The sequence below is a fragment of the Pyrus communis genome, chromosome 3 (assembly GCF_963583255.1).
Source record: "Pyrus communis chromosome 3, drPyrComm1.1, whole genome shotgun sequence".
Classification (NCBI taxonomy): Eukaryota; Viridiplantae; Streptophyta; class Magnoliopsida; order Rosales; family Rosaceae; genus Pyrus; species Pyrus communis.
Genome location: NC_084805.1, coordinates 336978 through 353312, shown reverse-complemented (window position 1 = coordinate 353312; position 16335 = coordinate 336978). Strand labels below are relative to the sequence as shown.

Here is a 16335-nt window from a genome sequence, read left to right as displayed (position 1 = left end):
TTCACACTTTTTACAAGTATATTTTTCTTCCTAATTATAGAAAGTTTGGAGTGCAAAATGAGATTTGTGGAGTGCCAATAACAAATCCCTAAAATGATTGTGTTTTAGTCTTTGTATTTGTGGAGTGTCAATAACAGTTCCTAAAATTATTGTGTTTTAGTCTTTGTATTAAACTTTTCATTTTAACAATCGATAGTATTTACACTAAGTTGATGGAGGAGTAGACTAAACTTCACAATGGACTAGCCATAATAATTGTTCAAATTCGTTTTTGGTGAGATTCGAACCTACGACCTCTGCAAAGAGGAATACCACTAGACTACTAAGTGACAGTTTTTGTATTAAACTTAAACAGTGAGAGTAATGGATTATAATTAAGATAAGTTAAGAATTTAAATAAAAAAACATTATTGTTTTTAGATTGTAATTTTATTGATTGGCTCCCTAGTCCCTACCCCTATACCCGTTGTTAACGCGTTATTCTTGGTCTCCCCTCCCCTCTTCTATTGTCAAATTATGTTGTGTAAGATTTTTATTTTGTGTTGATATGATTGGGGGCCAGAAATTACCTTGTCTATAGAAATATCATCCCTCACCCATTGAAAGTGATCAAGACTGCAGCCAAGTTTTGAAAGTTTTCACCTTCTACCAGTGGCCTTGGTTCAGTTGGTTCAGTTAAAGGTTATTTGACCGAGTGCAAACCTTTACATTCACTGAAAAATGCTTATAAAGACAATCTTATGTTTAACTTTGATGGGCTTTGTTCGTGATACTTTGGCCGCAGCAGGAGTCGTCATCAAAAATCATGTTAGTTGTCTCATCATTACAAGTGTCGTTGTGCCATATGAATACTTTCATGGCTAAAGTTGTCACTCTCATTATGGCACTGTTCATGCCAAATGTGTTAGTTTCAAGTGGATTTTAGTGGAAGGGCTATCTAAAATCCTACTTAATTGTGGGTATGAGTTAGTCTTGGATTGTATTTTGTTAGATTCGTCTCCTCGTTATACTAGACAAGCTACAACTTGACTCTTGTCTCTTTAATATTATTTTGATCTTTTTATATATGGTGCCTGGGCTAGACTGGGCCAGGTAGAAGGATTTTGAGTTTGGGAACCAGACCTAACCCGACCTGTTTGAAACGGGCCGGTTTGAGACGGGTCCACGGGTCCAATTACTTTTTTCTTCTTTTTCGGTTTTGGAACGGCACCGATCTGCTGAGCAAAAGCAGAAGCAAAACCAACCATTTTAGACACTCATTTGCACTACTCAGAACACAGAAAAACAAATCCTACAAATATTTATGCACTCCATGTGTTTAAACACAACCAAACTCAGCACATGTTAACGATTCTTCAAATCAATGTATAAGCAAACCATGAAATCCCATATCCATAGTTTCTAACAGAGCTCATTACTCTTACACACAAAACTACATCAAATCAATCTCACAAATAACCAAATTGTTCAAATCGGCAAATCGAATCAGTTAAATGGTACATTGAGTTGAACCCAACCCTGAAAATTACACACAAATTAAAGAAAATTAGAACCCTAAGTCTCAATTTCCTGACAATAGCAAGCATTACACAGAAATTAAAGAAAGTGGAAAAGGAATTACTCGAATGAGCCAGTTTTTTAGGCCTGGCCATGCTTGCTACTCCCGCCGATCCTTGAAATACTTACAAAGTCTTCCTCCATGAAAACATCATCGTTATATGCTAGGAGCACGGGGCCTTGCCACGGCACCAAGGTCTCTGAAAGAAGAAAGTCAGTGCCCGAACTCGCTCATCCTCCATATCTTCGACTTAGTCTCCGACATTAAGACCCTCATCGATCTTCCTTCAGAACTTCAACTCGGCCTCTAAGACGTGGTATCGAACGAAAAGCTTTACTGGCACTACGTATCTAAGAGTGGTCAAATAGTACAAAGGCTTCGGCGACGTGGTAGTGGGGCTGAGCGATAATATCAATGAGGTGAGGCTAGTGAGTGGTGAGTGGTGAGCACTGTGAGGAGAAAAAGAAGATTCAGAATTTGAGACTATAGGCGAGGGACCGAGGGAAAGAGTCTGAGAGTCTGATTCTGGAACTCGGGAGGAATTCACTAGGGTTGAAACCAACGGTTGAGATTGGATGATAGGTTATCATTCAATCTCGCCCGTTCATTATAATTAGAAATGGGTCGATCTGGGTACCCATTTTTCTAAGTATCTGGACTCAGCCCGCCCCGTAAATGAAAAGGGCCTACCCTGTCTGTTCTCTAAAATATTAGGAACCGGCCTATACCTCCCCCAACCATGATTACCCGCCCCAACCCGTGGTTCCTCTACCCGTTTGCCCAGCCCTAAAACAAATAGAAAAGATTTAAAGACCTCCTTATTTTCTCCTTTTTGCTCTTTTATAGGTAAAGGAAGTGATTTCTTTAAAACTTCGCTTGTTACGAAAGTAGCTTTACAAAGCTCTTGTAAAAGTGATATCACGAGATAACTGCCTTCAAAATGTTTTGTTTTTATGAAGCCCATTTTATTGCATAACTTTATAATGAAGCTGTTTGTTGATGAAAAAAAAGATAGAAACTATAAACCTTATAATCCTGAATATGAAAGTTTCCTTGGGATTTTTAGTATAGTAGATCGGGGCTTATGATAAACTTATGAGAAAATGTATTACTAATACTACCTAAAAGGTTGATTATGCATTGCTCTATTAGAAAATGAGTCATGCAGCATTATGGGCTGAGACAAGTTTAGATGGTTATGTAGTAACCGACCTCATAAGTCACAAACTCACAGCCATCTAATTTTTAAGGTGCTCCACCACCACTCAACTTTTACTGAAGAGAAATGGTAATGGAGGAAGAAAAACTCCGACACTTGACTTCAAATTGTGAAAGTATATATTCTTAATCAAAACGGCATCTTTCGGTAAAAAATTACAATTTAGTATAGCCTTGTTTTCTTGAACATTTTTTTTTCTCGAGTGAAAGTCTGAGATTTAACTAAAGCACATTTAATTAAATATTAACTGTTCACTCTTAAAAAAATGTACAAAGAGATTTTCTGCAGGAAAATGATCATCTGGATCCCTTCCTTCTAATCCACCAAGTCCAGGAATCCGGACCGTTGAAATTTGATCAAACGACTACAAACAGAGGTCCACTATAAAAGTTATAATAACTTTAGCCGTTAGATCAAATTTCAACGGTCCAGATCTTCGAATCTAGTAGATTAGGAGAAAGGAATCCGGAAATGATCCCCTTCCATTTCTGCATACTAATAGCGTGTTTACTAGGGAGGAATAGAGGGGACGGTAATGGAATTGCACGCACTTCGATGGATGTTTACTAGTTGGGCAGGAATCAGGTTTCGTGTGGGACCCACACCAATTCCGGAATTGGACTCCTGACATTGACGGAGTGGGATTCTCTACATTAAGCTAGTATTTGAGTTCCGGATATTGAAGGCCATCCGGAATACAACTTTTCTTCCTAAATTGCCCTCCTATAATTTTGCTTATTACAAAATAATCTACAATTTCACCATCAATGGGCAGACACTAAATCCGTCTTCTCCAATCCCACCAATTTCCATTGGAGGACTCAGGCTCAGGGCTTAGGGCAATAGACCCCATTCTCCTGGTTGCTTGCAAAAACTATTGACGAAAATGATAATTGATTGAGGATGATAGGAGGCGTCGTGAAGGTTTATGCATCTGGGCAAGTGGGAGGGCTGTTGGAAAAGAAAAGACGAGAAAGAGAAGTGATCATAATGAAAGGGGAAGGCATGGGGTCTATGCATCTGAAACAAGTGAGAGGGTAGTTGGGAAAGAAAAGGTTAAGGATGCATCTGGGCAAAGGGCTAGAATGAGGATGATGAAGATCGGGAAGAAGAAAGAGTTTCTTATCAAATAACAAGAGGGTGGGAATGGATGAGGATGCATCTGGGCGAGGGGGGGGGGATAAGGATGGTATAATATTTTTATTTTTTATTAAATAACTATACTTTTTATTAACACAAAACCTTGCATGATAAAATTTATTAATATGATATAAAATTAAATTTCATTAACTAGCATGAAAAAATAATATGTTATACAAGGGTAGTTTAGTAATCAAGCTAGTTTTAATTCCGATTCAAGTGAACTAGTAAACAAGTTATATGAAATCAATATTATTTTTACTCCGATTTCAGCAAGTATAGTAAACAACAATAACATGAATCTAATTCTGTTTCCTCCTCAATTCAATTTATCTTCAATCTGATTCATCTTCAATTCAATTCCCTTTAATTTGATTACAGATTAGTAAACGCGTCATAAAATGTTTCAACCAAATCAGAAGTCCCAAATATAATATTGGGTGGGAAGGGAAACATTGTATCAACTGATAAAATAGCATTCATCGGTCAAAGTCAAACCGAAGAATCAAAAAAGGACTAATTAAAAGCTTCTGGTTTGACCAAAGAAAAAAGCTTCTAGTTGCTTCTTCTTCTATGCGGTTCAATGGCATATTTGAAAGCAGCTGCTGTTTGAAAAGGAATTGAAACAATGCAAGTCCTTTTCTTAATCAAGGGTGAGCAGCAAAATTGCTAATACATCCGTACGTGTTGTCAACATGTCATTGGGCACGGAACGGATCAAGTCCAAATTTAGGGGAGATTTTTCAGTGTGACCAGCACTCGAGGTGATACACCATGTGTCATTATACAAATGGTGAGATATGTGTATTAAAATGTTATTAACTTAAAAAGTAAAATTTCCACCCACTTACATAAAAATACGTGATGTACTATGTCACATCCCCGTCCGGGGCGGATCACTTCCCGGACCCGCTCCACCACAGTAGCACGATATTGTCCGCTTTGGGCTTACCATTCCCTCACGGTTTTGTTTTTGGGAACTCACGAGCAACTTTCCAGTGGGTCATCCATCATGGGATTGCTCTAGCCCCTTTCTCGCTTAACTTCAGAGTTCCTACGGAACTCGAAGCCAGTGAGCTCCCAAAATGCCTCGTGCTAGGTGGAACCAGACGGACCAGGTTCACAGGTCAAACACAAAGGAACAACATCGTTCAAGTCATCTTCCTTGTCACTCGCTCTCATGTTTAATCTTGTTAAGTTGCATAAATTTTGTTTATTACAATTGAGTATCAGATTATTATTAGACCAATTAAAAAGAAAATTAGAGAATTGATTAACAAAAGAGAACTATTATTAGCATTCCAAAAATCTCATTTTGCATTCCTCACAAGTGTATTTTTCTTTCTAATTATTAAAAGTTTGGAGTGCAAAATGAAATTTTTGGAGTGCCAATAACAATTCCATAACAAAATTAGGTATTTGAATTAAATATTATTTGCATTTATGAAAATTAGCTTGACCTACTACAATCCTTACTCCTTGGAGTAAAACTCAAATTTTAGATTCTAAACTCACCACAACTTACTCCAAACCTTGGGAAAAATATGTGTTTTAACCCAAAACTCATTTATGGGGCAAATTTAGGCCAAGATTCCTCCGTGTTAGTAGGCTGGCCCACCATATAAGTCTATTTTTTTAAGTTTTATATTTATAAATTTATTGAATCCAACGACTAAGATTTAATATAATTAAATTCAACGGTAAAAGAAAAAATTTAACAATCCATATTTAAATCTAACGGCTAAAGTAATTAAAACAAAGTTTTTCATGTGTTTCATGTTCTTTCATAATGTTTCATAAGTTTCATGGCGTCTGTTTAGTGATTTTTTCATATCTTTTCAATCTAAATATTTTTAGATTGAAATGTTCATAAAATTAAATTAGGATAGTCTACATAATTTTTTATTTTTAAATAGTTACTTTAAGAAAAAAAATTATCCTAAATTTATCCTTTAAAATCTAAGGCTACAAATTTAACCAAAAATGTTGGAGCAGAAACTGTTTATGGGTTAAAAATTTTAGGTTTAAACACAAGAGTTGGAGATGATCATATAAAAAATGGGCTTAAATTTTAAAGTGCTATCTTTTAGCTGAATTTCTAGCTTCGCCTTTAGATTAATGTAGTTTTACCATGGGAACAGAATTTGGGCATCTATATATGTCAAACAAAATGATGGTTTTGATAACAATTAACAAGTGGCATGGTCATTATTAACCTTTCATTTATTTGGTTTATCCAGCCAAATTGCATAAATTTTTTCAGATAAATCCCTAAAATAAAATAAAGAGTGTATCTTCTATATCTACTAGCAGAGAGCACACATTTTGTGTGTGAACAATTTCTCTTAATATTACATAATTACTGTTTTGTCCTCCTTATATAAATATTGTGTATAAAAAATGAGGGTAAAATTGGAAAAAGTGTATCAAAGTGAGAGTAAAATTGGAAAAATAAGTATATGTTTGTCATTTTCTAAAAAAAAAAATTGGTAAAATAGGGATATGATTGTCATTTTTTTAAATATTACATAATTACTATTTTGTCATCTTTACATAATTACTATTTTGCCCTCTTCATGTCAATATTGTGTATTCAAAAGTGAGGGCAAAATTTGAAAAAAAAAGAGAAAAATGTTGACAAGCCCTATTCTCTTAATAGAATAGAAGAATAGATATAGGCCAAATCGGATAAATGATCATCGTGGCCATAAAGTATTCAGAAGATAGACAATGTGCTAAAAAAATTCAAATTTAAACCCTTGTGGTGAAATCTGTTAAGATTTATACCCCAAATTGAACCTTCCGTTATTCCTCTGTTAGTGTGAAGGTAAGATAATCATTTCATTGGTCAGTTTAGCTTCCTAATAACTAATCGATCAATTTAGCGGTTCATTACTAAAACCTCATTCCCAATTCTGAAGCAATGAAATCACAAATAGAATTCTTGGATTGAAATTAGAAAGGTTTAGTTCATGTTTGAATAGCCACATCATGGCTAAGAGGAGTGGATGGAGACATTGCACCAAAATAATCAGGTATTGCTGCAATCTTGATCACTTGCAATACCCAAATTGGGAAAGACAAAAAAAAAAAAAATTAAATGACCCAAATTTCAAAAACCCAGATGGAGATAGAAGAATGTACACTAGGAAGTGACGAGGCTGAGATTCTGAAGACTAATGTTAAGATTGTGGAGGGCAATTTTTGTCGAAGACAAGCAATAAATTCAAGAACGGTGCGTTGGTTGAGAGCTGTTTAGAGGGCTCGAAGATGAGAATCCAAATGAGAGAAGTGAGAGAGAAGTGCTGCCAAAAGTGGAGGGTCTTTGTGAACAACATGTTCATGGGCTGGAATGATGGTTCAAAAACCTTAATTGGTGAGGAGGAGATGGCTACAAGTTTGGGCAGAGAGAGTGGAAGAACGAGTAGCTTCCATAGCTTCTATTTAAATGGGGGAATCGAATCTACCTATCGGGAAGATGAAATTGTCGCGTTGGTTCTGTTTCTGGTTCAGTAGGATGCAGAGATAGAAGAAAGGAAGGAAGGGGAAAAGGGAAGAGAGAGAAATAAAGGGTGGAGTTTGCTATTAACAAAGCAATGAATAGAAGTTTTAAATTTGGGCATAAATTTTAACAGATTTCACCACAAAGACTTAAATTTAAATTTTTAACCACAAGGTTATCTTTCGAATACCTTATGACTACATTGACCATTTATCTGAAAAATAGTGAAACATTAATAATCCCAAAATTACTCTCTCCCATTAAATTTTCATCTATATCTTCTTTTAACTTTTTTTTTAATATAAAAATATTGTTATACTAAAAAAAAAAAAAGAAAAAAAAAAAGAATATGAGTGTGGCAAGATACTATTCCTATATATGTCCTATTTTTCACAGAATCGCAAACGGGTTAAATAGGTTCTCTCCTGTGTATTGGGCTGGGGCGGTGATTAATAATTTAATAGCAAAGCCAATGCACCGCCCTAAATTTCTAGTGCCTTCCAGTCCCCAATAAACAAACTTACTTTTGAGGGACTGGCTACTGTTTGCTAAAGTCGATTGTGAAAACACAGAAACATTAACTGCCCGCTCTTTGAAGGATTCTGAGAGAAGGAAAGGAAGATGTTCAAGAAGGCAGTTGAAGCAAGGTCACACCAAAGACTGTCAGGGGCTGACAGGAAGAAGCTCAAGCGGAATCTTAAAGACAAATTTCCCCGAGCTTCCGACTCCGATATCGATGCTTTACTCCCTCCCAAGGTCCCTTTAAATTGGTGGTTTTGTATTTTGTTTATCGATTAATTGGGTGTTTATATTTTACAAATGACCCGTTTAGTGGTTGTGTGCTACGGCTGCCTTGAGTTGTAGACTGTACAATTGATTAATTTCGATCCAATTTCAATACTTTCAATGGTTTCTATTAATTGATAACGAAATCATTCTCATTCGGATTTAGATTATTCCGAGATTAGCTCTTCTATGTGTTTTGCAGACTCTAGACTTCTTTTCGGATTGTTTTTATTGTCATTCGTATTGGACTGGTTATTGTCATTCTCAATTGAAATATGGCTTTCTTACTACTAGTTATTGCCATTTGCAGCGAGTGCTTGAACTCACGATCAAATCTTGTTAGCTACTGACAACTGAATATTTTTTATTAAATTTCTCTAGGTGGAGATATCAGTTTCAAAGTTTCAAAATCGTGTTCATGTATATGGAGTGGAGGGGGGCTTTCCTATATTTTTTGATATTGATGGGCGCGGCACAGACATTTTTCCCACAGGTATCATCTTTTTCAATTATTCCTTCTTTAAACTGCAGTTTGGTTTCTGGGGTGTCATAGTTCTTTCTAGTATGTACCGCACTTGACGATGTAGCGCTCTCTCGAATAAAGATGATGTTAGTTTGCCACTCATGAAGTATCTACAGTATAATTGATATTTTCCTTCTTGAGACAAGCATGGGTAGCAGAGACACTACTTTGATTTTGTAATCATTCTCAAAACATGATGTAATCAAACAAATAAATTAATGTAACATATATTCTTTCTTGTTGTGAGTTTTGAAAGTATAATTGTCCGACATGACATCGTGCTTAGTTTGGGTAAACTTGTTGCAAATAAATTCGATGTCATACTTTTTGTGCAGTGGCATTTACGACTGGAGTTCCCTATTTCCATTAGTGAAACCTATTTCTGACATTCTTAGATAAACTATCGTATTGAAGTTCGAAAGTGTAATTTTTTTTATTCAAAGAACTATATTTTATTCCTCCTTAGAAATAGGATGGCTTGTTTTCATGGTTTTTGAGGTTGGATGTTAAGTTGTAGCGTTCAAAAGTATTCCAAGATTGTAAAGTTTCCAATAATTGAATCTTTGCCTAGTTTTAACTTTTAACAAAGTGTTGATGCTTGATTGGGAATCAATCTTATGTGGGTTTGTATCTCAAAGATTTTTCGGAATGCACCACACCTGCACACTAATAAAGGAAATAAAAGAAAATAGCTGAGAAGTCTGCCCCCTAATTCAGTTTGGAATAATAGGAGTAAAGAAATTTGCCGTATATTTATCAAAGACTTCTAAAGAATACAGGAACCTCAAAAGTTTAAACCCTTGACCTTGGTTTTTAACTTCCTAATTGGACCAATAAAAAATTGGAGGAGTCCGTGGTAGACCATGGTCAATCATGAAAAATACGCTATGCTCAGCTTATATGCAAGATATTCACAATTTTTTGGTTGATGGTTTCCCATTTCAGTTTTTGCACTCTGGAAGGTCCCTGACCTCTTGCCTTCTTTCATGCTGAAAGGGGGTGAGGTTTCCCGATATATCATTGGAGGGGCGGATTTGATGTTCCCTGGTATCAGCATACCTGCTGAAGGTCTACCTTCTTTTACAGCAGGAGAAACCTGGGCAGTAAAAGTTCCAGGAAACCCAGCTCCCATCGCTGTAAGCTTCCTCATAGATTGCAGGACAAACCTTCACTTCATTTATTTATTCAAATAAAGTTAGGGACTTTCTTATTTTGAAAACCACTACAGGTGGGGACTACCACTATGAGCAGCACTGAAGCATTAAAAGCCGGGTTGCGAGGAAAGGCTTTAAAGATTACTCACTATTATCGTGACTTACTTTGGCAAGTATTGGGGGTTACTGACTAAATGATTGGTCAATAATTAAAGTTTTCTTTAAGTAACGTTTTTAGATTTTTTTTTCTTTCTTTCCAGGGAATCAGTTGAGGGCCCTTATGTTCCAAATGCAGGCTTTTATGAAGATGTTGTGTTTGAGGATCCTACCTTGTCATCATCACAAATTTCTGAGTCTTATGCTAGCACAACTGAAGGTTCAAATGACCAAGAGAACGGAAGTAATGAAAAAGAAATTGGACAACCCGTTGATGTGGACGTGCACTCTGAACCTAGTTCCACTTCAGAGGCACAGATTGAGGTTGGGGACGAGATTGCTAAAGAAATAACTGCTCATGTAGGTGATCTGAAGGTAACAGATGATCATGCTGCTGATCAGTCTAATGGGGAGGACCAACATCCTCTTTCCACTGAGGATGTGGATATGCTTCTGGAAAAATGCCTTTTGCAAGCATTGCATACAACTATTAAGGATAAAGACCTTCCTATGCCTGGCAGCACACTATGGTATAATATGTTATATGATATTTGGTCTCCATGCTCTATCTGGGGCAAATGCCCTATTTATAGAAATTTCCTCATTTGCTTTCTGCTTTCTGCAGGTCAAACCACGTTCTAACTTGTAGGCCTTCAGGCATCACACTCGACATCAAGAAATCATCATACAAGAAATTATCAAAGTGGTTACAAGCTAAATCTTCTACAGGCTTGGTGCGTAATTCTTTCGTTTTCTTCTTTTTGAAAGAGAACCCTTATGTGTTTTAACATTGTCACTTTTGGGAGCTTGTTATGCAAACCACCGAGTTTCAAACTTCCTAAGAGGTGCTGTATGATCCACGAAGTGGACCAAGTGATCTTATTGAATAGGATGCATAAATGATGTTGCTTTATTGTATTCAGGGTATACATGAAGCAGTAAGTTTAAATGTTTTCAGATCTATTCACATGTGTTAAAATGATTTTGAGCATTGGCATTATTTGTATCAGCTCTGTTAATAGGAATTTCCATTATCAAGTGGAAGAGAGACTTACATTTTTATCCTAGGTTTCTATGAGCTCTCGGCAAAATCAATACACAATTAGCATAAAAGGAAAACTTGAATTTCAGTAAATCAGTTATATAGTCTTTCTTTATTGGGTTTCAGCATTGTATGGTGATTGCTCTTAGTCTTGTTCTGTTTCTATTTCAATTGCTATATACAGTGCGTACGTGGGCGATATGCCCCTTGGTGTGTGAAAAAAAAATGAAAAAAGTCATGCTTATAAATTAAAAACAGAAACTCTGGTGCATTCGGAAAGAGGATGTAACCTTTTTGTAGGAAATTTAAAACAAGCAAGTGATTAAGTTTTGGTGTTCCTGTACTCTGTGCTTTTTAGCAGTTCAGTTTTCTGAGATTAATCTGTATTCTCTTTGTTTGCACTATGTTGGCTCCAAAACATGCAGATTTCAGTGAAAGAAGATAAATACAAAAAGGAGTCTGTATTGTTATCGGTTAACCGCAAGCATTCAGATTACTCATCTTTTAAGCCTGAGAAACGAGAAGTGGAGAAAACTGTTCAAACTGGTGTTGCTACTGTCAGTGAAAGGCGGTCCCTCAAAATGCTTGAAGTGGCCGAGATCTATAAATCAAGTGTACATGTCAATCCCATACTAGCTTCTGTTGGGGCCGACACAGGAAAGCTATACAGTGCTTCAGATGCCACAGATATTGTGTTTACATATGTTGAAAAAGAAAACCTGATTAAGCCCTCAGATAAATCCATTGTGGTGTTGGATCCAATATTATGTGATGCATTATTCAAGGGAGCCATAAAAAAAGGTGCAATGTACCCAACAGAAATTCACAAGAGAGATTTAGGAGCAGCATTTGTAAATAGGATGCAAGCCCATCACGTTGTGACAAGGGGAAGTGAGTCGGTTGTTCGTAAAGGTGGTCTGAAAACAATACAGATAATGACAGAAAGGCGGCAAGGTAACAAGAAAGTGACCAAATTATCAGGTCTGGAATCCTTTTTGGTCGATCCTGAAGCTTTGGCATCAGAGCTACAGAAGAAGTTTGCTTGCAGCACAACGGTGGCTGAACTACCAGGTGCAGTGTTTTGTTGTGTTAATTGAATTGATATTAGTGAGGTGTATTCTTTTCTCTTCTTCTCTCAAAATTTTCTAGTAGCCTGGCAACGTTAGTCTTAATGAATGAATACTGCTGCTTACTGTTTAAAGTATATTCTTATAACCTTTCTCCAATGGTAATAAATCCTGTTGCCAGTTTTGGTTGTCTGGAAATAGTATTTTGTTGCGATGTTTCAAGGATTCCTTCCTTGGTTTTCTTATGAACACATGTTTCTCTTTTCAGGTAAGAAAGGGCATGAGGTTCTGGTTCAAGGTGGTGTGATTGATGATCTGGCAAAGCATATGATTGAACAATATGGGATCCCAAAGAGATACATAGAGGTTCTTGATAAAACCAGGAGATGAGAGATTGAGAGAGGTTAGTATACTTGACTCTTCTTGATGGTAGTAAAGAGATGTAGGGCAAACCATTCTTATTAATGCCTTGATTGAGTGGATTCAGTCTCTAGGAGCCTGTTTGTTAGTTATGCTTGTGCTTTTGTTCTAATTAGCAGATAGAGGAAATGGAAGATGAAGATGGTAATAGAAAGAGGAGAGAAGAAGAATAAAATACAAAAAAGTAAAGTTTTAATGTAAAAAATAAAAGGGAATAGTAGATTTTAAACTTAATTTTATGTATTCTTCTTCCTTTTGTCCTCACCTCTGCGTCTGCTTTCATATTTCTCATATTTTCCCCATGATTAATAAGTAATTTCTTGTATATGTGATGTGTGATTTGGTCTTTTGTGTTTCTGTTTTATGATTATGTTTGTTTGTTGTACACATTAAATTTTGATATCCATTGTCCCTTGTTATTCCACACACCAAAAACAGTTGGCAAGGACTAGTTGCTATAGCGTGCTGCCTTGTGAGAGACTCATATCTACTTCCTACTTTCATGATGAGAAATGGTAGTCCTGGACTCCTGTTAGTAGATTGATACAAAAATATAAATAAATTATGTTATGCTCCTGATGTTTCCTTTAAATGTTTTTCTTTTTCAGCATTTATGTTGACAATCATGCATTCAGTTCTTTCAATACCTATAATATCTTTGATAAATTTTTCTGGTAGGTTTTTTTCGTGATATTTCTATTGATAGATTTGCTGCAGTTGGTTCTTTGTCTTCAATATAAGTTGTTTGATTGAAATTTTCATTTTTTTGGTATTCAGATAAGTTCAACACCGAGCCACTGCAGTGCATATTTACACTTATCTGAAGTTTATCATTAATAGCTTGTGTCTTAGAAAAACTAAGTTGAAAACTGTTATTGAAACCACGGATGTGATTTATTGTCCAAGATTCATTGAGCATTTAATTCAACAATCAAAATTGCTGTTGTAGTTTTATTTTCTAAAAAGAAGGTAGGTGTATTGTACTCAAAATCTTGTTGGATGTGAAATACGAAATTTTTGTTTCAGGTACGATTCTGAAGAGAAGGGATTCAGATTGGAAGTGTTGGGCGTTTTTGATTGATGTGGAGGAATAAAAGTTGATTTTTGTACTTTATTAGATCTATTAGAATATATAAAGTCTACTTCTCTGCTGTAACTTTGAGATTTCAGATTATATCAATTAAACTTTTTAAGTTTTATTTCAATCTGGTGGGTTCCAGAGATTGTGTGGCTTGGTGTGTTTCAAGGTTAACCATTCATGCGAGTTTGTAATGCAAGAAGAAAATTATGCTGACTTTGAAGCGTGAGTATCAAGATGCCAGTGCTCAAAGGGATGGTGTTAAAGCCTTCGTGCTTTCCAGAGATTGTGTGGCTTGGTGTGTATCAAGATGCAAGATACCAGTGCTCAAAGGGATGATGTTGAAGTTTTCGTGCTTTCCAGAGATTGTGTGGCTTGGTGTGTACCAAGATGCCAGTGCTCAAAGGGATGATGTTAAAGTTTTCGTGCTTTCAATCTTGTTTGACAACTTTTTTACAGGTGGGAGAGGCTAATGTAGGACAAAACAGGGGTCGATTAAAGTGGCTAAAATTACAGAAAATACGATGATGGACGGCTGGCAAGAGACCACGCAAGAAAGAAAATTCATGTTCAACCATCGCTACAACCATCGGAATATTCGGGTTTTTAAGTTTTGAGTAATTTTATATTAGGAAAACTAATGAAAAAGGCTTGAAAACTTTGAGTTTTAATGATAAGGACAAAATAAAGTTTTAATGACAAAGACAAAATAAAGGGTAAAATGAATAGTACTAGGATTGACTTTTTAGTGTAAAAATATGGTTTTTCGTTAAAGTAAATAGTACTATGGGTTTTTCGTTAAAACTTCCTTTTATATTTTCTTGTCTCAAAAGGATTATGTTTCCATTTCTCTAGTTAATTAGGATTTTCTTTTATGTTTCTTTTAATATGGTTCAAATTCGTCTTTGGCGACCTAAGACCCAGATAAAGACCTACTGGTGCGGGGAATTTAGGGGGTGTTTGTTTTCCCTCACCAACTCTCACTGGACTGGACTAGACTAAAGTTTAGCCCAGTCCAATGTTTGTTACTCGCAAGGGACTAACTATAGTGGAACTAACATGCAGTCGTTCTGACTAAAACCTTACTTAGCCGGCCTTAACGAGACCCCTCAAATACCTTAAGAGTAGCTAATACGGTCTTTCCGCCACGTCCTCGTCTTTGTCTTGCACGACTGCGCGCCATCTACATCTTTGATCCCCACACCGTGCTGTTTGCAACTCCGATCCCGACCCATGCTTATATGGTCTTACCTAGCCCCCACCATCTAAGTCTCAAAATTCAAAATGGGAAGACATATAAGAGAGAGAGTCAAGTAGCAACGGATCATCTAATGGGAAGAAATGTGTCTCTGTCAAATATTTATCCCCTGTCACTGTCGAATACCAGCGCCCACAGGAACCAAGCCTCTGGATCTCAATTCCCTCTTGTGATTCTTCTTTTCTTTGCACTACTCATCTCCTTGATTTTTTTTCGTTGGGCATGGTTTAGTCTGGTTTTTGAGAATTGGAGAAAAATTGAGAAGTTTTGTCTGATGCGAAGAGAGATGAATAATTGGTTTAGTCTGATTTCTGAGAATTCGAGAAAATTTGAGAAGTTTTGTCTGGTGCGACGAGAGAGAATGGTAGAGATAGGGGAGAGCTAAAAAACAAAACAAAAAATCTAAATTTTAGAAATAATTTAATCCATAATTTAGTCTGACACTGGATCAAACGCTCCATTATTCTTATACCACTTAGTCCATTCCAAGCCAATCTCGCTTAGTCCCCAAAACTAATCCAATATGAAATAGTCAGGTGCAACAAACGCACCCTTGGTGTCCATCTTCAGGTCGATTGCCCCGCACCTAAGCCCTCTAAGCACCCTGAATGTTTCCTTTGTTGGAGTATGTCAGGTTGATTTCCGTGGTGGACTCCTACCAATGAAAGGCAGGTTAAGAATTGTAGAAGTTATCTTGGCTAGCCCCTTATGGAAGACTTACCTTTACTGTTGGATGGTTATGGCGCAAGTCCTGTTTTGTTCAACTTTAGACCATCTTCAACTAAACGAGGGCCAGAGAGCTCGTTTTAGCCCTCTAGCCCTCCAAGAAATTAATATTTTAATGAACAGTGCATGGCCATATTTCTTACCATCTCCAACCGAGGGTCAAAGGGCTATATGGCTCGGTTTAGCCCTGTCACAAAAAACCGTCTCTAACAGAGGGCCAAACACAATTTGTTATTTAAATTTAAAAACTACAACTTATGTTTAAAAACTACAAATTAAATTTAAAAACTACAACAACTTAAATTTATAAGGAAAAAAAAAGAGATTTTTTAAATATTTTTTTACAAATTTTGGCCAAAAAAAATTCAACTTCAAATCCAACGGCTAGTTGATGCCAGCATGACGTCAGCTAGCCGTTCGATTTGATTTTTTTTTTTTTTTTTTGCTATAAATAGGATGGATATTGGGTTATAATTCACAAACCTTTGAATTCAATCTATTTCATTTCAATCTCTTTCAATTCAAGTTTACAATGAATTCCAGCTTTAGATCCTTTTCGAATTCCAATTGGGGGTCCTCATCCAATTCCGAATTGGAAGAAAAATGGGCGCATATGAGACGGAAGATGAGGAGTCTGATGAAGAAGATGAAGCATAGCGCAACACACAATATGTGGCAGCCATGGTTACGGCCATGGTGTGTCAGC

The 16335-nt window shown here is 36.4% G+C and overlaps 1 protein-coding gene and 1 long non-coding RNA gene across 3 annotated transcripts; one reads left to right on the top strand and one right to left on the bottom strand.

Moving 5' to 3' along the window:
- Window positions 1–1340: 1340 nt before the first annotated feature.
- Window positions 1341–2052, bottom strand: LOC137727507 (uncharacterized). Its single transcript, XR_011067803.1, has 2 exons — window positions 1622–2052; window positions 1341–1518 (listed from the first exon to the last, which is right to left on the bottom strand). It is a non-coding gene; the product is annotated as an uncharacterized lncRNA (long non-coding RNA).
- A 5804-nt stretch (window positions 2053–7856) lies between these two features.
- Window positions 7857–13772, top strand: LOC137728772 (uncharacterized). 2 transcript variants are annotated; one of them, XR_011067941.1, is made up of 10 exons: window positions 7857–8175; window positions 8587–8698; window positions 9674–9864; window positions 9957–10051; window positions 10143–10568; window positions 10664–10772; window positions 11506–12151; window positions 12416–12550; window positions 13006–13082; window positions 13594–13772. XR_011067941.1 is itself a non-coding variant. In XM_068467530.1 (9 exons), exons 1-8 carry the CDS (start codon window positions 8041–8043, stop codon window positions 12535–12537), a joined length of 1836 nt encoding a protein of 611 aa, XP_068323631.1. In that variant the 5' UTR covers window positions 7857–8040; the 3' UTR covers window positions 12538–12550; window positions 13594–13772. The 2 variants fall into 2 exon arrangements, 1 of the variants encoding a protein (XP_068323631.1); XM_068467530.1 differs by lacking the exon at window positions 13006–13082.
- The last annotated feature ends 2563 nt before the right edge of the window (window positions 13773–16335 follow it).